Raw genomic sequence first — 22018 nt, forward strand, 5'->3', positions numbered from 1 at the left:
CTTTTCCATATTAGTTATCTCGCACCACGGAGGATGCAATATGTGAATACATCTACAGGCCCAAAGCCTTCACCAGAGCCTCGCCAAGCGGCTTGGCTGAGGCGGGGTTCTGGCCCGTGATGATGTTGCCAGACACAACAACCTTAGCGTCCCAATCCTTCTCGGCCTTGACATATGTGGCACCCGAGACAGTCTGAATGGCAGTCTCCAGCATGAAGGGCATATACGGTGTGTATCCAACAGTATCCTCCTCTGAATTAGAGAAGCCCGTGACAGGCTTGCCCTTGACAATGTACTCTCCATCGGCGCCCTTGACGTTGACTAGCACACCAGGGCCGTGGCAGACGGCGGCAATGGGCTTTCCGGCGTTGTGAAACTCGGCAATTAGGGCAATGGAGTCCGGATCGGTGGCTAGGTCAAACATGGGACCGTGACCGCCTGGGTAGAAAATAGCATCAAACTCGCTAGAGCGGCCAACAAAGGTCGACAGCTTCTGTGTGTTTTCCCATAGGTCTTTGTGATTCTTAAGGAAGTCTTGCGACGATGCATCGCTTTCAAATGCCTTGATGGAGCCCGGGTCGAGCGGGGCTACTCCACCCTTGGGAGATGCGAAGACCATCTCGGCCTTGCCTTTGAGCTCATCGTAGGGGTGAGCAAGCTCGGGCTACAAGAGAAAACAGAAAGAAATTAGCCATGGAAGGACGACCTCAGCTTCAATGCTTGTCAGCTTACCAAGAACCAGCCGGTTTCCCGGTCCATAGCCTCGATCTTCGAGTACGAGGTGAGCACGACGAGAACCTTGGGAGCCATTGTGAATAGATATTGGTGTGAAGCTTTGGTTTTGGTTTTGGCTAGAAGTAGAGAAAAGAAACTTTGCGGAATTATGCAACAGAGGGATGGAGGAGGAAGAGAATGCTTTATGTGATGCGTGGCTTGGAAGAGCTCCGAAGCTAATGACCAAAGCTCCCATGGAAGCTTCGCGACTTTGAGCTCTCCACAGTGGGGCAGGCTCCTTACTTGATTATTCACTCAAGTAACTTCCCTTTCCTTTTTGCTTGCTTGCAGCTTCCTGCCTCCTTCGGTAGCAGGACTCGGCAAGAGTTATAGCCAAGCAGAATCCATCCTGGCCAATCAAAAGCTGCAGTCTGGGGGCTTGTCTAACACAGCGGCAAAATGACATTTGCCTTCGCTTATGGAATAATTCAGTTCAGCTGGAGAGCCCCGCCTATTCTCCTTTCTTTCGGCAAACTTCTGTCATACAGCGCCTGTAATGGGCAATTACTTTCTTATGGGCAAAAATGGGGCAGCACAGTTTTGCGATATTATATAAGCAGAGTGCTGCCTATGCTGCCTATTGATCGTCTGTGAAGACCTGACTTGCGAAACCAGCGCCAATGGTCTGGTTGCTTTCACTGATATTGGGGGGGGGGGGGGCTACTGTCTCGGATTAGCCTTTCGTGGCAGTTGATCTAGTATTCCATGTCTGAAAATGGAATTTCATCTAGAACTACTTCCTAGTGAGATGTATGTCGAAAGTTGCAGCAAAAAATACACGGCGTATGGATGCCTATCTGCCGGCGAACATATTGCTTGTTCTATTCTTGTTTGACAAAGGCTGGATGGTGCCAACCCGGCCGGGCTCTCCCCAATTGCCCTCGTGGCTGCCGGTCTGTCGACTCATGCTCTTTTCTCTTTAGCCTTTTTTAGGCCGACCCAAGCCAGCATCGAAAGCATCCATCGCTTGGGGTTATTCCTGCTCGGCGTCTCCCCTATGACTAACTCGACTAAGACGTTCCTACACACAATGCTACCCACCGATTGATAAGTCTAGCGTTTGACTAGTGTTTTTCAGAGGGGCTTTCTTTTCTCCGTGTTCTCCCCGTGGTAAGTCGTGGCTGATTTACTGATTGATAAAGACAGCCTCGCCAGTTGTTTGCTTGGCTTGTCCCTTCCCTGCTCCCGTTACTTTGTCTTGTTGGCCTGGGCGTTTGGCTTGATTTGTGCTGTTTTGTTTTGCCAGTTTAGTTTTTTCTTTGGTTTGCTCATTCCGCATAACGCTATAGCGCCTGTCTCTTCAAGAACCAGCTCGCACTTCCATGGAACAAGCGCTGGCAGAGCGAGCCATTTCAGCTTTTACTTGAAGCGTTCCCACGGCTGCAGCCAGCCTAGAACTGGCTGTGCAGCGAAATCACCACCCAGAGACGCCTTTGCTTGGCCCCTTTTCCAATACTTCTAGAATCGCTATCCCGCCATGGCCTCCTCGGAACGAAGCCCGCTTCTTGACCCCGCCTTGCGCCGCCCGGAGACAAATCTCCCCCGCCCGCGACGACTCTTCATTGTGGGCCTGTGCTGTTTGTTCATGCTCATTACCATGGCTGACCTGACCATCATGAGTACGTCTCTGGTCCAGGCGCAGGAAGAGTTTCTGTGCAACGCAATGATGGCTACGGGCCGCGTAGTACACTGCAAAGACCAGGCAGTACAGAATGAGCTGTCCATAATCCAATCATGGACTGTTGTGTTTAGTCTAGTGCCATGTCTGATCATGTCAGTGCCGTGTGGCTTGGCTGCTGATAGGTATGGGAGAAACCTAGTACTGGGAACTTCTCTGTTGGGAGTTACGCTATGTAATATATGCGTTGCTGTGATTTGTAAGTTAAGACGGGAGAAATACACGAGTAAAAAATTAAAAGGAGGGAGAAAGAAGAATGGGCAGAAAACATTTGGATCTTGCTGACAACATTACAGGCGCTTTTCCCGAAGTTTTCAATCTCCGTATGATATGGATCTGTTCGCTGTTCGGTTTCCTGGGCGGCGGAATCGCCATGTTCCCTACTATGTTGTACACAATAGTGGCCGATGTTTGTGGTCCTGATGAACGGTATGAAGTGGCAATCTATGTGCAACACCAGGCATTTGAAAGGGCTTAGTTTCAATTGTTTGCTGACTGTTTACTTGTAGATCAACTACTTTTTCATATCTCGGCGCCTCGCTCATGGGTGGTAGCCTTATTGGTGGCGGCATCGCCTTCTATCTCGTTCGTATTGGCACGTGGATATCGATATACACTGGGATCTCTATCATGGCCATGCTCAGCATCCTTGGCTACTGCATGCCAGAGACCCGGCTGCCTGAGGATATGCCGTCTCAGCCCCTGGCAAAACATACGCAGTCCCCAACTACAACACACTGGCAGGACTTTCTAGCCTCGGCCAAAGCAGATCTCCAAAGGTGTCGCGAATTTTTGCATCTTCTAGCCACCAAAGAACGCCAAGTAGGGCTGATGCTTATCAGCACAGTGCTAGTAACCTTTGGGGACTCTCAGGTGGTGCTTTTACAGTTTGTGACTAACAAGTTTGAGTGGTCATGGGGGAAGGTAAGCCATTTTTGTTCTTCTTTTTTTCTATACGACAATGCTGACATATTTATTAGGCTGGACTCTTAGTCTCGGTTCAGTCAGCATGCAGCCTGACGCTGCTCCTCATGGTTCTTCCCATGGCGACTAATATGCTCTTGCGGATTGTCGGTCCACGAACCAAGGATCTCATATTAGCGCGAGTCAGCATGGTCTTTAAAATAATCGGCATATGTGTAGTAGCCAGAGCTTCACACTCTGTATTTCTCTTTGGAGGGGTCGCACTGTCCGCATTTGGCTTCGGATACTCCATCTTTGTGCGTGGCTTGATGACGTCAATGGTGCCGCACAACAATGCCGTTCTCTACTCCGTCATTGGATTTCTAGAGAGCATTGGAATTGTGCTGGCGAGTCCTGTCATGGGCGCTCTGTATCGCCTCGGCCTTAAGATGGGCGGCTCGTGGATTGGCCTTCCGTTTTTGCTAGCAGCTGGGCTGTATGTTGGCGCACTAATCATTGTGAGCAACATTGGCGTGGATGAAGAGGCCGAGGAGACAGAGGCAGAAGATGAGATTTGCGAGGTTCAAGTATAGAGCAGAGCGTGTTTATTATAGATTTTGTTGAGCATACATTGCAGCGTATGAAGCACGCATTACAACCTAACTCACTGCGGATTATACAATGGCATTTAACTTTAATGAATCCATGAAGAATTCTGTATATGATGATATCAAGATTGGATGTCAGCAGCTCGCGTTTGACAAAGTGCCCATCATTGGCTTAATGATGTGTTTGCTGGGCGAATCAACTGGCACTACAGTTCGCCCTCCTTCAGGAAACGACAGGCCCACTCTTGGTATCATCCTGTCTGTTGGCCTTGTCTCAGAATAGTATCTGATATTTATGGCCTCAAGGACTCGTAACGGCAAATAGGGGAGAGAGGAAGTCCTGGAAGTTTTACAGCCATTGGTATCTGAGGCGAACGAGATTGTTCTTGAAGAGAACAAGGATGTATGTCAATACTTGTCATTCTAGTCAGAGTTTCTTCCATGATCGGAGGAGAGGAAGTGACGGGGCTTGTACAGTGCTGTTGATATTTTTATAGATTGAAAGGGCAGGGCTTGCTTAGGTAGATACTGTTACCAATCCTAGTGCATCAGTAACCCAACATTAATATGTATTTCAATACGCAATCAGTATCATTAGTATGGTCATGTCTAGCCTTGTCACACATTTCTTGCCGCTTTTCTCTCGCCACCAACCTTCCCTAACCCCCACCTCTCGATAATTCCACCTTCACCTGCCCATCAATGCCTTTCAAGTTCATGTCATCCTCCCCCTCACCTAAGCAGATGTGGAGGCAAGACCACGCAACTGTAAACCCAGGTATAGATATCCCATAGTCAAAGTACTCAAGGGGAGACGAAGGAGAGGAGGGGAGAATGAATACAAGCAAATCACCAACACCAGGGCACAATCCACGGGGATACAGGCCGTGGGGCTGTATCTTCGATGATCGATGATGAGTTAATGAGTTAGGGTGATGGCATTGTAGCTTCTGTTCTTCGTGAAATCAGACCTGAAGTTGAACCAGGCTGTAATAGCTGTGAACGCATCTGTGGGTGTGCCTTTTGGCTCATTATATGGCCTGATGCATGGCATCTGCTGCACTTTGGCAACACCTTTTGCCGTACTATTCTCTGGCTGCCTAAATGGGGTAACCCGTTGGCTGACATCTGGAACCTTTACGAAACTTGCTTTCTTATGGGCATAAACAATGAGAAAGAAGAGACATACGACTGGCTTATTTCTTGCATCGAAGAAGCACGTCAAAAAAGCCACGTACAGCAACCGAATGTAGTGATCGTAGACAATGGGGATGCACTGAAATTAGCACTTTGCAGCCATATGCCATACACCGCTATATTGCAGGCGTACAGGCTTCAGGTCTACTACCTCTTATACGCTCTTGTTCTGGCCTTTGCAGGAAGCAAAATGGCTTACCAGACCAAGGCTCTCGCCATACAACTGCCTCAGTGCGGCACAACCTCAGCCACTGGGAGTATGGCGATAGCCTCACGACCATGGATCAGTGGGACATGGAGACAATTCAAGACAAATGAAAGACGGCAACACGGCAAATGAAACTGCCGATATCACCATAGGAGGCACCGCAGGAGGCACTACAGAACAGAAGGCAGAGGGAGGAGAGAGAGCGGAGGAGGCTGCATACAACACTCGGCACAAGAGGCCCAAAGTAGACCTTGAATTGAGGAGGAAAAGGATGTTGAAGGTGGAGCTAATACTATCATGTGATTGGCTGGGCTGTTGTCAGATTTGTGATTGGTGTGTGGGGTATTGAAATTTAGGGTGCAAATAGGAATTCCCTTCCCTTTTTAAATGCTATCCTGTATCATGGGCATTGCCTGCCCATTTGATGCACTCATAGGCCCCACTTTACTGGCTATTCTTCCAGCCTTGCTCCCTCAGCCTTGTCCGCATTAACTAATACCTACTCTGCTCTGCAGGAGGTTTGAGCAAGTTTTGGCTGTAAGAGTCTTCTATTGGCCACTTTCACCAACACCCACCCGACCACAAGCAACTGGCCGCAAAATGGCAAGCGACGAGCCAAAACTCCTCTGGAATCCAGAAAACGTTCGCGATGTTGCCGAGTCCGTCGGCATCTCCAATATCGGCGAAGAGGCGCTTCGCACTCTCACACAAGATACCGAGTATCGCCTTGGCCAGGTAACCGTCGAGGCGCTGCGTTTTATGCGTGCCTGTGGCCGCACAGCACTAACCGTCAACGATGTGTCCATGGCACTCAAGGTTTTAGATGTCGAGCCTCTCTATGGATATGATTCTACGCGCCCACTGCGCTATGGCGAGGCAAGCTTGGGGCCTGGCCAGCCATTGTACTACATCGAGGACGAGGAGGTGGATTTCGAGAAGTTGATCAACGCGCCGCTACCGAAAGTCCCCCGCGATATCATGTTTACCGGTATGTTAGGCCCACAATTGAATTTTTTATTCTTTCTAATGTGCGAACTATGCGACTGACATTCACTCTCCGCCAACAGCTCATTGGCTAGCCATCGAAGGCGTGCAGCCCGCCATCCCACAAAACCCCGTCTTCTCTGAATCACGGTCACATGAGCTTGTGCCCAAGGGCACCGGCGCAAACCCTGCCCTCTCGGCGCTAGCTGGCAATGATGGCGCACCGCTCAAGCCGTCTGTCAAGCATGTCATCAGCAAGGAAATGGTACTTTACTTCGACAAGATTCAGGCTGCGGTGCTAGACGAGACACCCGACGAGGAAGTCGAACGGCTGCGCCAAGCCGCCCTAGCATCAGTGCGCGATGATCCGGGCCTGCACCAGTTGGTTCCATACTTTGTCAACTACATTGCCAACCAAGTGACACACCGGCTGGATGACCTCTTTGTGCTGCGTCAAATGATGGAGCTGACTAGTGCACTCATCTCCAACACGTCGCTCTTCCTCGACCCCTACGCCAGTCCCATATCATCGCCGGTGCTTACATGTCTGATGGCACGTAAGCTTGGGGCTGATGACTCACCTGAAAGCACACGTACGCAGTACCAGCTACGCGAGTTCGCTGCCTCACTTGTCGGAAAGTTGGCCGCGCGCTACGCGACGTCCAATCACCTGCTGCGCCCAAAGCTCACGCGCACTTGTCTCAAGTACTTTTTAGACCCTAGCAAGCCTGTACCCGTGCTATACGGAGCTATACTTGGTCTTGCAGCTGCTGGAGGCCCCGAATCAATCCGCATTCTAGTTGTCAAAACACTTAAAGATTTTGACGCTGCAGTACTTATGCCCCTCAAAGAGAAGGGCGCTGAACGCAGTTTGGACTACGAGATGCTTCTGGGTGCTATTGTGCAGGCTGTTTCGTCGATTTCCGGCTCGGAGATTAGTGTTGAGTCCAATGGCGTCAACGGCACAGGCTCAGAAGGCGTGGATATGGTGGAGTTCCTAGGCAAGAACATTGGTGAGCGGATCCTCCAGATCGGCAACCATCGGCTCAACAAGCTGGTGTTAGATGCGCGATACATTGAGTGAGAGAGAAAGGAGAGATGGGGGAAAAGACAAGGGAAGATGAAGCTTTCTACGCAAGCTCAGCCAACGCACAAGACTGACAAGACTGCGAAGGGCGCCGCTATTACCAATACGATTGCTCTATTGGCCTGTCCCACTGGATTGCACCATTGTGCGTGCTTTTTTATTCCCGTCTCTGACATACTCCAGCTTGGGTCTCTCTCTCGGTACACTATTCATTGTTTTTTTTTCTCTTTTTCTGTTTTCTTTTGGTATGTTTGGGTTCCTAGTTTGGCGTTTGCTTTTATGGGAAATTCTGGCGATTTTTTAAGCACTTGTACTACTGCACATACATGCAAGTGTGTAATTGGGACGGCGCATGCACAACACTCGCAAACCCACATAGGGGGGAGGCTAAGGTCTCTTCCGAGTTCATTTTTTGGGTATTTTTTTCTTGGTTCTTATTTAGATATTTCAACAGTGCGATAGAAGTGGCCTACAACAAGGACGATTGCTGTCTATGTTAGGCATTATTCCACTGTTCTTTTTTGGAATCTAAGTTACAACGGGCTCCGACCCAACCAACCAGGCGACAAAAGAACAGTGATAAGGGAAAAGAAAAAAAGCGACGGAGATAAAGAGAGATAGTAGGGGATATAAAACCAGAAACTTCCTAGTACAGGAAGGCCAGGTAGGCGGCAACAACCGTCGACGACGACCAGATCAGCACATCGAACTTCTTGATCTGGGGCTTAGAGAAGCCCAGCAGCACATCGTAGGTCAGGTGTCTGATGCCGTTGATGAAATGGAAGACAAAGGGGAAGCCGAAAAAGAACTTGAGGCCGCCCTTGACAACTAGCGGCAGGCCAGCGGCACAGGCCACCAGTGATGCCGACTCCAGGTGCCAGCCGAACAGCGGGGCGGCTAGATAAGCAGTGCTGAAAGCGTATAGTGAGCCGGACAGAATGCTGCCCGTCATACGGTGCCAGATGGACGGTGTGAAGAAGGTCTGCTTGGGGCTGTAGACAGTCAGATGGGGGGACACAGGGCGATGCAAGCGCTGGGCATCGAGGATTTCCTGGCTCTGAGCAATAGAGGTCTTTTCAATAACGGCAGCGGGGCTAACCATTGCAGAAAGAGATAGACTAGAGTTAGTAAGGAGGACCGAGACTGAAGGTAGAGGTAATGCAAATAGAGATATAGATGACGAGGTCAAGAAAGGTCTAGATAGAATAACCTAGCGGGGGTCAGGGCCGGGGTTGAGAAAAGGGTTCGAGGCACGCACCGAGAAGCCGAAGTGGACATGGCAGACGCCAGCAATATCTGAGGAAGGCGGTTCTGAGTAAGACCCAGGCTAGGACGCATTGAAGCTAATGGAGAAAGCGAAATGTTAGTAGCCATAGTTCATAGGGCAATGGTAATAGCATAATTCGATGTTGGGGTCGGCTTAGATAGCTAGGGGACTGGATCCGTCGGGTCGCAAAGGTTGGAAGCAAGTGGGCGACGATAGGGTCTATCCCCAGAAAGAACACCGGCGCGGATGGCTGCATCTGCAGTGACTGCAGCAAAAGGGCCCCGGGTCTGAAATACTGATCCCGAGCTGATCGGCAAAGTGAAGCGCACGTGAACAGTGTCTACTTCGGGACTGCCCGAAAGGTCGCTATCATCGCTACAAATATCGTTGTCGTCGGAACCGAGAATCACAGTCGTACCGTCATCGGGATCCTAAAGGACCATCCGCTTCATCCTCAGCCTTGCCAATGACCCATCATCAAATCAGGCCGTCACTACCGGGGGAGAATAAAAAAACTCACCGCGCAGAGCCGTCAGTCCCATTCGCGGAGCAGCCATTGTGGAAAGAAGAAAAAGAACCTGAAGAAAATATAAAAATTCACAGGAATAGGAATAAGAAAGGAAAATGTAGTAAAGAAACAAAAGAGTGTCTTCTTATTATTTTCTCATAAAGAAATATAATAAACAAGAAAAACTTCACGTTCGTCGTTACGATCACGTTGTCGAGATTTCCGGCTCTACTCAAGCTTTGGCAAAGGCTTTGTTCTTTGGGGAGCAAACACCCGAATTTCCTCGGCCCAAGTGCAGCCAATCACCGGCGCTAGATTACTAGAAAGTCATCAAGTCACCGAGAACTACCTGCCACTCATTGCCAGCTGTCAGAGTAAAAGAAACGATAAAAAAAAAGAATAAAAATCTAAGCTGTATGCACGTGATCAATAAGCCCAGCCACCCCCTCCCAAGTGCCCCCGCAAAAGCCCCACAAGGGCAGCCGCCTTCAAAAAGGCAGCGAAAAAAATCAACATCTCTTTCTTCTTCTTCTTCTTTTCACTTCATGGGCCTTGAGGGAAAGCTTCTGGCTGCCGGCATCGCGGCCTTCTTTTCGATCTGCGGTGCCACTGGCGGCTGGGCCATCCTGGTATTTCTCTCGCTTTAACAGGTTCCATAGAGAAAATTGATCCGTAGTTTGATCACGATTCCCGGAAATACTTTTGAGCATCTGGGTGTCGTTTCATTGCCGCGATCTACATCACTTGAGGGAAAATCTCGTAGTTTAATGTGCACACCCGTTTTGCTTGTTGCAGTAGTGCAGGCAAGTCGCATCACCTATGTGTGTCACGTGACTATGTCCTGCCGAAACGAAATGTCGTCTCGAGTATAAACATGATGTACATATTATTATAAATAAAAGAGACACCCAAAAAGCGACATGGCTCGTCAAATCAATCCACGATAAAAAAGAGAAACCCCCAAATAGTAGAGGAAACAAAATACAAAAGTATCAATCAACCCGAGAAAAGCAAAACAAAAAGGGAATCCAATCCATGCCCCAAGCCCAGTCATCATGGCAGATGCGATAGCGGCAACTAATGAATGACAAAAAGGTCAAATAGACGAAAAGAAACAAGAAAAACAAGGGAATTTTGGGGAGGCCAAGAAGCAAACATGCAAAAAATCATGGGGAAGGAGAGCAAGCCCTAATTACTGAGGCACATACTCCAACACCCTCTTGCACTCACTCATCGCGCTGCACCAGACAGATCTCAGTGGTCAAGAAGACTTTTGATCGCCGACCGGTTGCCCGCCGATTCTATGCTCTCTCGTATCCCCGAGGGCCCTGGCCGCAGCGGCTCCGGCCCCGGAATCGGCGCCACGCCTGCCCACACATCAGGCCCAAACAAGGCAATAGCCTTCTCACGTCCTAGTGGCGTACGAGCCAGCACATCCATTGCCTTCTGCTTGTCCTGCTCAACACTGAAGTCCAGACCCGTTGGCAGATCGCGTAGCAGCCGGTCCTCAAGTGACATGTGTGCCTGATCGCCGTCTTCCGTCATACTCTGGTTGTGTGTCGTCGATGGGCCTGGCTGGCCGGTCTGGTTGTATTGCTGTGCTGCGTTTGGTGTCCGGAACGAGTCATTCGCATATGTCCCCGAGTTGCTACCAGATCCGTTAGATGCAGATGACATACCAGGCCGCAGTTTACGGCGTAAACTGCTTGCCTTGCCACGAACGTCCTCGGGCAGGTCGTCAGGGTCCTCAACGCCGTAAACAGCAAGCAGCTTTTGCAACTTCGTCGGCCGTGGTTTGCGAGTACTCTTCGACTCCTCAATGAGTGTCGGGGGCTCAGGCGCTATGTTACACCACTTGTAAAGCTCTTGACGGAGGAAGTTCGTCTCACGCACCAAAAGAACTTCGGCACCCTCGACCTTACGGAGATAGAAGCGTTGTGTTTCGGCTTCTGCACGAGAAGACATAGCGGGGTTGATGTAGCCGGAAATGTGTTCTCGGAATGTCGATGCATTGTCGATAATCTTGTTCAAAAGATCCTCTTCATCAGGTTGAAAAGGAAGAAGAGGAATCTCGTCGCGCCAAGCAATCAAATCCTCCAGCTTTGGCCGTGCGGCATCACGAGGAATCTTAACACGGTGATCGCATATCGGACAAGACCAGTGCATTTGCTCGTCGTCCTTAACCTTACCACGGGCAATCTTCAGACATTTTCCATGGTACCTAGTGAAGAAAAAAGATCACATGTTAGTAAGTGTTGAACCATACACCCAGGGCCTCAAAATTAGACTTACCACTCGTGACACATGCCACATTCTATCATCATTCCCGCTTCCACACGCCGGCAAATGCAAAACACCTCACGGCTGGCTGGATCTTCCCATCGGGCAGGCTTTGAATCAGGACTAGGTTCCCGAGAAGCGGGTTCAGCAGGATCCCGGGGCTTGTCGTGGACAATATCAAAGCAGTCCACATTGCGTTCTAAAACGTACTCCAAGTGCGTCTTGAGAATGTGGAGAGGCGCGTTTGCCTTGCCAAATAGCTTCTTACCCTTGCGCATCCAATCTTCGTGGCGCTTAACTTCGCGATCAAGCTCGACAGAGCCGTTTGGCTTGCAATTGAGTTCTTCTAACCGCTTGGTAAGCTCGTGAGCATCAGAATACCGAGGACGATCTCGCATATCCTCGCTTTGGGCTCGTTCATTCATCTCAGCAATCTGCTTGTAGGCTTCGCGCTGTTTTGACAAGATCCTATCCACCTGAACCAGCGTTGAAGGATTCACGGGGACACGGAGCGTCTGAACCTGCGTAGACAACGACTCAAGCTGTGCATAATGAATGTTCTCAGCACTAACCAGCTCATTGGCCTTTTTCTCCCAGTTATCGCCCGTTTCACGCTGGTTGCGGTAATATGTCAAGTGGTCATTATACCGTGCAATGTTCAAACGCTCGCCTTCTTCTATGATTGCATTCACTTCATCCAGCGTCAGGACGCGCATGCGATCTTGCTGAGCTTTTTCATTCCACCGCAGCCGGCCAAGCTCTCGTTCTAGGCTCTTGACTTGTTCAATCTCAACATTGAAGCTGCGGCCTTCCTCCAAGATCTCTTCAAAATCCTGTATGAGCTTGACGTTCATCTGTTGATCGACAAAGGCACCAGAAGTTTGGGAAGCTTTAAGGAACATGTCGGCCTTGCCGCAGTAATGCTTGATGGCAACCGCACGTTCTTCCAAAAGTTCCATTTCAGGACAATCAAATCCAATACGCTTAGCTTCCTGCAGCAGCCGGGAGAAGCTTCGCAAGTCCCGATGATTTTCCTTGTTATTTGTGTCGTCAATTGATTGTCGTTTGCCAGAAGAAACTCTGTCACTCTTGCGTCTATTTTGTTGCTTGCGCACAATGTAATAGCTGGCTTCTTCAATCCACTGATTGCAACGCTCGACAAACTCTCTTAACTGGGGTAGCGAAGGCAAATCATGGGGAATGCGCTCACCCTCGTGCAACAACTTCTGTAGGGTTTTGATAGAAGGCACAGTCTCATCTTCAAGCATTTTAGCATATTTTTTCTCCCAGTAGTCTGGGGCGGACGCCTTGCCGGCAACACGTTGGTAGGTAGCCTCAATCTCTTCGGAAGATTTGCGGTAGTAGAGTACATGGCCAGCACCTTGGAAGCGCTCTTTTTCAGTAGCCTCACAGCAGGCATATGTCCCCACATGGGTGAGGCAAACAATTTTGCCGGACTTGAGACACTTGAACCGCGAAAAATAACTAAAGGCCTTGCAGTATACACACCCATATTCATCTTCGGAAACATCAACATCCTCAACAACAAGCTCAAGGGGACACTTTGAAGTTGATATGCTTTCCTCAGACTCATCTAACGGGCAAGAATGAGGCAAGGATTCCAAGTGTTTTGACACAAGCTTATCGCGCAAAGCCAGCTCTCGTTTTTGCACAACCTTGAGTGCAGGTGCTAGCCACTTTGCCGTTTGAATATTGAGCGCGTGACCTGAAGTTCCTTCTGCAGCCGTCCATAACAACTCGTCATGCGAAAAACAAGGCTGGCGGCGGAATTCTTGGAGACGATCCACGCCTGCAAGGCCAAATGGCTCCCAGTCGGCAGGGGCGAAGTTGACAGCTTCGTTGAAGTTGAAGCCATGGTTAAAGCCGGCATGGTACGCCTGGGGGAAGGTGATAACAAGCTGACCAGCTCTTTGATCGAGAGCATATACATTGACTCCGGCCTTCTTCAGTTGCTCTGGAGTGAGCAATGTGACAAGCTGAAACAAGAGATCTGGCTGTGTCTCGAAAAGCTCGGGAACAGCCTCCCGCATAGCCTGCTCGAACTTTTCAGCATCGGAGGCCGGGATGCCGTACCATGTTTTAGTGGCGCCAAAGTGTTGGAAGTTGGCAGAATAGGCGTAGTGGTCTTCGTTGTGCCAGCAGAATGTTGAAAATATCATGCCAACATAGACCCATGGAACCGTCATACCAGAGATGTCCGACTTGATATGGCGGAATAAACTATCAGGGCCCAAGGGCAGCACATTGAGGTTCCAAGGATCATACGAGTAGCGGTTAGTAGGCTGGCGCTCGATAGTTGGAAAGCCAGAGCCGTGGGTAGTACAATGGATATCAGCACCATACTCGACCTCGACCGTCTCTTCAATGTCAGCAACCAAACGCCAAAATTCATTTTCAACATCTTCTTCAGTGACGGGGCGGGCGCAGCCTAAATGCAAGTCGATAGGCATTTTCTTCTCAAAGTAGCCTTGCTTAAAGTCTGCAGCTTTTTGTTGAAACTGCTTAAGGGAATAGAGCCCGCCCTCCTCAAAGCCAAACTGGTTATCGCCAACAAGGCATCTAGGGCAGTTCCATTCTGCTGATGGTGAGTTTTTAAGGGGTGGGTCGAGACAACTACCATGATACGCATGATCACAAGAGTCGCAGGTGAGAAGAGCCTCAACTGAGTCATCCTTTCCGCAAGTCTCGCAATTCTCCCCTGGGATAGAGTTTTCATCGCGATGTATTCTAGGGGCACAAGGACGCAGGAGTGACATGTGAGAACCGGCGACTGTAGGTACATTGTCCTTTTTGAGACGCTTGCTGCGGCGACTACCACTCGCATCGCCATCTTCCTTATCGGTGACGTCCTTATGGCCATCGGTGCTCTCAAGGCTCATACGACGCTTCACGTCTGATAATGGCGTATTCTTTGCCGAAGCTTTAGGGCTCCCAGCAGCACGCTGCGGGGTTAATAAGCTATCATCGGCATTAGCTGCTGCTGCCTTATTAACGCTAGTGAACCCCGAGTTGACTGCGGTGAAGCCAGAATTGATGGCTCTGAATCCAGTTGTCTTACGGGGTGATGGTGCATTAGTCATAGAAATGTCGCCATCATCTTCGGTGTTATCTTGTTTAACAGTAGCGGCCGTAGCATCGCTTGGACGGATGCTGGGAGACTCAGTGCCAGCAGCAGGGGTAGACTTTTTGACAGGTGTTTGAGCCGGACTGGGCGTCAAGGGGCCACCATACTCAAGCTCAAGTTGTTGGTGAACACCAGGCTTAGCAAGTCTCAAGTACTCTTCGTATGGGCAAAGCCATTTCTGGTACGAGTTTTTTAGGGATGTCGACAATGATGACATGATTTTTCCGCTGTAGCCAAGATCGCGCCCAATTTCAGCCCACTTCTTCAGCTTACAGACCTTATCAAAGCCACCACGGGCTTCGACAGCCTTTTTAAGTTTGTACAAATCAAGGGGCTTTTTGTCGACATAAGGCAGGCGATGAAGGTTGTTGCCCTGCTGTTTGTGAAACTTGAATAACGCATCTAAATATGTCAAGTTTGCCCGAGTGCCTTGAGAGTGGTGGGTGCGTCAGTGGTGAGACTCAAATAGGAAAACGAGATTGATTTTTAAAGAAATGGTTGAAGAGGACAAAGTCAGACTTACTACCCTCGACAGAATTCAATTCTTGCTTTCGTGTGCGGAAATGAAATTTCTATAGGGTTGAGGTGAGTTTAGTATACGGCCAAGATATTACAAGGGAAAAAAAAAAAAAGAGATTCCTTCTATTTGCTCTTACTTCGGTGTCAATGGCAAAATCGGGATTCCATGATTCAGGGGGAATGATTTTACATATGCCATACTTGCTGGCCTCCGGCGAGATTTTGCGCATGTATGCCATGGGATCTTTCCATTCCTCTTCGGTGGGAGTATAAGTTGGCGCTTCCTCGAGATCATGTGGGCGCGACTTCTTTATGACAGGCTCACGCACAGCCGTTGGCTGACCCCTGCGTTCGACTGTTGATAAATCTAGAGGTGCACTTCTCATGGAGCTCAAGGCTGCAGGAGCCGAAAGGCCATTTGTTGAAGAGGCAGCAGCCTTGGAGTTGTTGGAAGATTTGCCTGTGATGGCGCTAGTGGATGGGCCCACGGCCGGAGAGCCACGGGTACTGTTGGAGGTGCTTGCAGCGCCATTTGTGACGCCAGCGTGTGATAGGCCCATGGCGATGTTTTCGGAATTAAAAGCCAGTTGGCTTGTTTTCTAGAGCGTATGGGGGGTAGGGGGCGGGAAAGAAATAGGCGGAAAACCTGGTCTATTTGTACAGAGAGAATGGAGAAGGATGTTCGGTCGCTGGTCGTCGGTCGTCGGTCGGCCGGGGGGGAGGTTGCGAAGCTGCACAGGGAAGGCCAGAAATTACAAAAATTGGAAAACTGTCGCGAGGAGCTTCATTTGATCAATAGACCAAGATGGAGATGTTATCGTAAACGAAATGATCGCGCATAAAGGCGTTTGTTTGAATGTAGAGTGCAGACGATTCGAGCCAAGTCGAGTTGAGGTTTAGTGGTAAAAACGGGAGCTGACAGGCAAAGAGACGTCGTCGGGAAGCGAGTGATTGGAGAGAAGGGAGAAAAGGCCGTCGTAGGCAAAATCGCGAGTAACAAGACGTTTGGTTGATTGGAGGCTAGAAAGGAGAACGAAGCGGGCGATCTAGTTAGACTCTACACCTACACTACATACGAATAGCGGCGGAGCGAAGGCGTTTATAGAGGCAAAAATAAAAAGAGGGAGCAGGACAGCCGAAAAAAGATGAAGATTTGATGTGGCGACAAACGGTTTAGTAGCCAGTGAAGTGCCAACATACCTTCTCTAAACAAATACAAGAAAGAACGGCCGTGTAGACGAAATAAACGGGCTGGCGTCGATGTCTATGTAGATATCCATTTACCAAGCTTCGTACAAGCCAATGAATGTCAAGTCGCAACAAGCAAGCTTAGATGAGAGGCTGAAATTGTGCGATAAAGTGATCATAAAAAAGGAATTAAAAAAACTGATACCCTCGACAGCCGGAATTAATTTAATATATTCGCAGATTTATTTTCCCAAGCAGCAACAAGAAGGAGAAAGCGTAGAGGGAAAATGGAGCAGCTTGATGGCGCGTTTAGGTGTATATGTGGAAGAGGAAGAAGGAAAAAAGAGAAGACGAGAATTGGGGCGAGTTGGAAGGTAGAAGTCAGAAGTGGGAGTGAAAGTGGACGTGGAAAGTGGGAACGGGGGAATGAATCGATGGGCGGACTGCTGGCATGGCATGGGGCGGGCATCTATAGGGAAAAAAAAAAAGAAGGAAAGAACGAGCAAACGAACAAACGAAAAAAGACAAGAACAGTAAAGAGGCTAAAAAGTCAAATAGTTTCTTATATCCTGCTGCTGATTTCTAGAGGGATCACGGAGGGAAAGAAATGGAGTCACTTACCACTAATTACAAGGTTGGGAGGTACATGCTTCAACAGTATACCAATCATGCCTTTCTTGCACAAGTTGCAACAGCTTCGTGTCTATAGGCTACGGACCCACAATGCCATACTCGCTGTAGCCACTAAAAGATCCAGCTAAAGCCTGCACCTCTACAGGTGACCCCGGGAGGCGAGTATGTACCCCTGTCATGTCTGTCTTGCAGGAAAGAGAGAAAGAAAGGGCAGTCGCCGTAGACCGACCCGACCCATCAGGTCGTCGTTGGTGTCCCCCTACTGTGTGCTGCGGTACTTTACACTGTCCATGGTACCTTGGTCTCATGTACATGGTTGCAGCAAAAGATCAGCCTAGTCTGTCCCTGCACCTTAAACCAACGACTCGTTTCGGCGACAGTTAGAAGAACTTGCTTGTCAGGTACAATTGCGATGGTTTAGGAAAACAATGTAAGCGAAGCGAGTCCAAACAACAGGCTGCAGCTTTCTCTGTTTCCCAGCGGTATATATGATTTGGATATGTCTTCCATAGCAACTGAGCTTGAAAGACACAAATTCGTCTCTGTTTGTCTCGATGCTGCTACTTGACGGCTTACTATTTTATCCACTCGTCGTCGCTCTCACTGTTCAGTGACATCACTGCAGCCGCTCGTTCGGCCGCAATAGCATGCACGACCTGGCCACTTGACACTTGTACTAACTCGTAACGCGGGCTCCACTTGGGTGGCTCTAGACTTTTTCAGAAACATGCCATGGATACTCACTCAGCAAGTTACTCCACTGTGCCCTGCCAAAATCTCAGACTGTGTGCGCTATTCTTTGACTTGCAACCTCCATTGTTGAAAACGCCAAAATTGGTTCATGCTTCGACAGAACCATTAATACAGGTCCACTTCGTCAGTCATAATATTTAGATCCCATTCAGTTGCGCGTCACCATGTGATTTCCCTTTACTCATGATTCCCGGCAGCCTCGCCGCAGCTGGCTGTGTACATCTACAAGTGCATATCTCACAACGTGTACTTCATAATAAGTCGCTACATAAACCCAATGTGACACAGCGTCCTTTCCCTGTACCAAGGCTTAACGGCGATAATAAAATAAATTCTAGTTGTCGAGTCGTCTCCACTGAGGCCATGAAACTCCCTGAAAAGCAGGTGTATGATAGACACAGCAAGGCTCTAGCTTCTTCCCTGCTACCCTTTTCTTCTCTTCTTAGCCTATGTTTACTTTAAAACATAGACAGAAGCTTTATGCACGCCGTTTAAATCATATGGGCTTAACCCCTAGCTTTCCATGTACAGCTGCGCAGATCCTGTGAGATTATAAATCCCTGAGCTTGAGATTTCAACTCACGCTTGACTCGACCGAACACTAAGCTATAGCCTAGCCCTGTTTTCTTTTTTTTTTCGTTTTTCCTTTTTCTTCTTTTTTGTCGTTTCTTTTGGTGGCTAGCAAAGTTGCTTTTTATATTAGCTGGCTAGCAAAGCTACAGCACCCTAAGCCTACATTGCATAGAAAGGTAGCGTTAGTATTGGGCTGGTTACTTACTTGGGCATCTTCAGCTGTAATAGAAAGGGAGATTTATTAGTAGGCACGTCCCCATTCTAGCAAAAACTCTCAAGAATTTCCAAATGGTGTCGCATCACCTACCAATCTACTGATAAACCTTTGGCTAATTAATCTTATAAATACGTCTCCACTCTTCTGTCTACCCTACAGTCAAGGATGGTAGCCTGGGTGCACGAGGAGCCTCCGCTTATTTTCTAAAGCGCCATTTATTGATTTAATCGAGCGAGCTCATGCATACATCCTCAAGCACGATAAAGTCCGAGGGTGCGTATGTCTGCTTTTTTCGGTTTATGGTAAATGATACTTTTCAATACATGGTGGAATAGCTTTTAGTTATGCAATGTGACATGTCCACTCAGTATCTCGCAATGCCCACTCATGGATTCATAAAGTCGGTTCAAACGAGTGCTTCTTCTACTTCTACTGCTGCTGCAGCTTCTTCCTCGGCCATCTGCTTCGTCTTGACCTTCGCCTTTGCAGACCGTCTCTTCTTAAGTAGCTTGTCAACCTCTTTGGCCCCGCGTACACGCAAACTGAGCTCTTTCATAAGCTCACCCCAACTCGCAACTTTCCCACATCCCGGACACTGTGCCTCAATTGGAATCATTGCCGTGTGTTCTCCGCTATTTGTTGGCGTTGATGTTGAAGACAACCCGTGTTTTGCCCAGCAGTCTAGGTGACCAACGGCCTCGCATCCAACCCCGGGACAAACCACATATAATCCCTCGCCGTTCTTCATATTACCCCTACAGAATACACAACATCCTTGTCGCTCAAACTCAAAAATGCTCCTTGTTTTCTCAGCGTAGTCCTTCAGTGGCTTGTAGTCTATGGGTATGCTTTTGATGCCAGTCTTAGACACTTCTTCAGCTGTAGGCGCATTATCGTCATCGCTCTCTTCCTTTTCGCTTTCCAAGTTGGGCAGTTCCAATGACGTGTCTGCCCCTTCGCCTGGTAGTACCGCAGGGGCCATCGGAGCGGAAAAGTCAGTTCGAATTTTCAAAGACGGTCGCAGCGGTACTGCTACCTCAGAGCAGCACTTCTGCCATATAGTGTACACCTCAGGTTCAAAGACATTGACAGTCAACGGCCATCGCGAGAAGCTGGGCGACCGCAACAGAAGATGGACATTTGCCAGGACTGACGGTATCTTATCACGTGGTCTTTTGGGCATGCCGTTGCGCTTTCGCGCTTTAGAAACCGAAATACGCTCATCTTTAGGGATGTGTGACGAGATATGCGGGTTAGCCAGAGCCCACCTACAACACCGTTAGTTTGTTTCAATCTACAGTCGAATCCTAATTCAACTCACTCAAACTTCAAAGCGCCTATCATGCTTGGAAATCCCGACACAATGAACACCATTTCCCATGGGCGCAGCTCTTTCCGTGCTGTACGCGAAGCGCCGCCCTTGGTAAGCCCATTGTGCTGGCTTAGTCGTCTTTCTGGATTGGGCGTTGAGCCGACGTATGGCTGTGCAGTGTTAGGCTTGATGGAAGAACGCAGCACGTAAACACAGTAATTTGGTGGTATGGGTTTCGTCTGTACCGTCATTCTGTAAAGCCAAAATAAAAAGAAAAACAGAAGAATGAGTAAAAGTCTTTGAAGGGAAAATAAAGAGTTAAAAGCGATAAAAGGAGTTGCAAGACAGTGTACGGTTGTGCCATACGAGATTTATTTGATGTTAAACATTGAGCATTTCACAAAACAAGCAGTTACTGTTGTTGACAGTGACAAGCATTGGCTCTTTTGGGGACCTTTATCTAACCCTAATTAAATATCTAACCCCAGGATATACATCATTCCACACTGCCGAGATTTATAGCAAGCCTTGCTTCTGCAAATCGTAGTACACCTTCTCTGGCATCACGTTGCCGTTGCCGTCCTCCATTTGTACCATGCTGCTCTCGTCGACTTTGTTCTTCTTCTTCTCCCATTCCATCTTCTCCCACAACTTTGTTGCTTCCTCAATATGCACAATGTCTCTAAAGAGCGATGTGTTGGTGATCCCGAGACACCGTAATCCGTAGACATGGCGGCTTTCGTTGAAGTGTTTGTCGAAAGCCCGTCGGCCCATGTACACAAAGTTTCCGCAAATCTCGCATGGAAACTCAACGCCCAGTCCATGCAATCGGTACAACCAGAATGGAATCGGCTTGCCATCCCATGCCAATGGCAATTTGAGCGGGTTATACAAGCGGTCGTCATCGCCATCATCATTTTCTTCCCCATCTGCATCGCCCATTGCTGGCTCAGGCTCTACGGCTGCGTTGAAGATGCTTTCGAGCTCTTGACGGCGCTCACGCTCGGTCATTCCTTGCTTACGCTCAACATTGACGCGTGTATCGGAACGCTCTGTGCTCATAGATGCGGTGAGTCGCTTGACGAGAAATTCGCGATGGGCAACAACCTTTTCTTTCAGCCTTGTAGCTGAGACTGCATTGCCGTTTGTGTTGTTTTCAGCTGCCATTGCTTCTTCCTTAGCCTGTTCGGCTTGTCGTTTTGCGCGGGCCTCAGCAGCCTTGACGTGCTTGCGACCGGTCAAATGCGCATTGTAAACATTTTGGTTGCTGAACCCCTTTTCGCAGTCGTCACAGAAAATACCGGCAACAGAGGTTGTGCCATTGGGGGCAGCGCTAGTAGCGGGTTCTGCTGTCCAGCCTTCAACCTGATCTTTTTCCCATGCCTCTTCGAATTCTTTGTCAAAGGATTCGATGGTCTTGTCGACGTTTTCTAGCGGCCGTGTTCTTCGCATAAATGACTCAAGATATGCTGCTAGTTGGCGCACATATTGGAAGTACTGGTCTGTCAACTTTTCCACACGTTTGACGCCGCCCATGCCTGGAGAAAAGGTGTCAAAGAGGTCGAGATATTGCACATATGTGTGGCGCTTGACATTAGGAAGGTTGAGGTACTGCTCATGTGAGCTTGAAAGATCAAAGAAGCGGCCAAAGCCTTCTTCGCCAGAGAAGAGAGTGTCTACTATAGAGGCGCTGAACTCTGCGCCGTCGCCTGCACGCTTGGTGCGATACCTTAGCTCTGAATTTTGCGCTTGTTCGTTGGGGTACTTGGCGTGGTGATCGCGGATTCCTTTAAGCTGGGCATAGAATTTGTCAAAGGAATCATCCGTGCCAATGTCGTGGATCTCTGTGGCACGCGAGCTGTCTGTATCGCGATAGATGTTCAGTAGATTTTGAGATTGAACCTGGATTTGATCTAGCAGTTGCGCAATCTCATGGTCGCGGTTAAGCCTATCTCTGATCTAGAGTTTGGTCATGGGAACATGTCAGTGTCGCCGTATATACGTGGGGAGAAGACCTCTCTGTAGGGTAGACTTACGTGCTTGGGTTCATCCGAGATGCGGTTGGCGACGCCCTGCTCGAGACGCTCAAGATCCTCATGCAAGTAACGCTGTTCTTCTAGGGCCATAGTGGGTAGAGAATGAAGGTGGCTAGCAAGAGGGGGCAGGAGAACTGATGATCTGGGT

At 49.0% G+C, this 22018-nt stretch overlaps 7 protein-coding genes across 7 annotated transcripts; 2 read left to right on the forward strand and 5 right to left on the reverse strand.

The window, feature by feature from the left end:
• Positions 1–52: 52 nt before the first annotated feature.
• HOO65_030731 (DJ-1/PfpI family protein) lies at positions 53–810 on the reverse strand (the record flags this gene model as incomplete). The annotated part of the gene is made up of 2 exons (XM_071002379.1): positions 53–664; positions 733–810. 2 exons carry the CDS (start codon positions 808–810, stop codon positions 53–55), a joined length of 690 nt encoding a protein of 229 aa, XP_070860410.1.
• Positions 811–2251: 1441 nt separating this feature from the next.
• On the forward strand, positions 2252–3948 carry HOO65_030732 (putative MFS transporter; the record flags this gene model as incomplete). Its single annotated transcript, XM_071002096.1, has 4 exons — positions 2252–2393; positions 2749–2881; positions 2962–3376; positions 3433–3948. The coding sequence occupies 4 exons, from the start codon at positions 2252–2254 to the stop codon at positions 3946–3948; spliced, it is 1206 nt and encodes a 401-aa protein (XP_070860411.1).
• A 2020-nt stretch (positions 3949–5968) lies between these two features.
• Positions 5969–7436, forward strand: HOO65_030733 (Transcription initiation factor TFIID subunit 6; the record flags this gene model as incomplete). The annotated part of the gene is made up of 2 exons (XM_071002175.1): positions 5969–6356; positions 6436–7436. 2 exons carry the CDS (start codon positions 5969–5971, stop codon positions 7434–7436), a joined length of 1389 nt encoding a protein of 462 aa, XP_070860412.1.
• Positions 7437–8085: 649 nt separating this feature from the next.
• Positions 8086–8541, reverse strand: HOO65_030734 (succinate dehydrogenase cytochrome b subunit; the record flags this gene model as incomplete). The annotated part of the gene is made up of 1 exon (XM_071000482.1): positions 8086–8541. The coding sequence occupies one exon, from the start codon at positions 8539–8541 to the stop codon at positions 8086–8088; it is 456 nt and encodes a 151-aa protein (XP_070860413.1).
• A 1927-nt stretch (positions 8542–10468) lies between these two features.
• On the reverse strand, positions 10469–15718 carry HOO65_030735 (PLU-1-like protein; the record flags this gene model as incomplete). The annotated part of the gene is made up of 4 exons (XM_071001761.1): positions 10469–11435; positions 11507–15041; positions 15163–15211; positions 15296–15718. The coding sequence occupies 4 exons, from the start codon at positions 15716–15718 to the stop codon at positions 10469–10471; spliced, it is 4974 nt and encodes a 1657-aa protein (XP_070860414.1).
• Positions 15719–18928: 3210 nt separating this feature from the next.
• Positions 18929–20085, reverse strand: HOO65_030736 (Structure-specific endonuclease subunit SLX1; the record flags this gene model as incomplete). The annotated part of the gene is made up of 2 exons (XM_071002262.1): positions 18929–19790; positions 19844–20085. The coding sequence occupies 2 exons, from the start codon at positions 20083–20085 to the stop codon at positions 18929–18931; spliced, it is 1104 nt and encodes a 367-aa protein (XP_070860415.1).
• A 265-nt stretch (positions 20086–20350) lies between these two features.
• HOO65_030737 (Pre-mRNA-splicing factor sap61) lies at positions 20351–21960 on the reverse strand (the record flags this gene model as incomplete). Its single annotated transcript, XM_071002122.1, has 2 exons — positions 20351–21793; positions 21871–21960. 2 exons carry the CDS (start codon positions 21958–21960, stop codon positions 20351–20353), a joined length of 1533 nt encoding a protein of 510 aa, XP_070860416.1.
• Between the last annotated feature and the right edge of the window lie 58 nt (positions 21961–22018).

Source organism: Ceratocystis lukuohia (genome assembly GCF_044167205.1).
Source record: "Ceratocystis lukuohia strain C4212 chromosome Unknown Supercontig3_pilon, whole genome shotgun sequence".
Taxonomy (NCBI): domain Eukaryota; kingdom Fungi; phylum Ascomycota; class Sordariomycetes; order Microascales; family Ceratocystidaceae; genus Ceratocystis; species Ceratocystis lukuohia.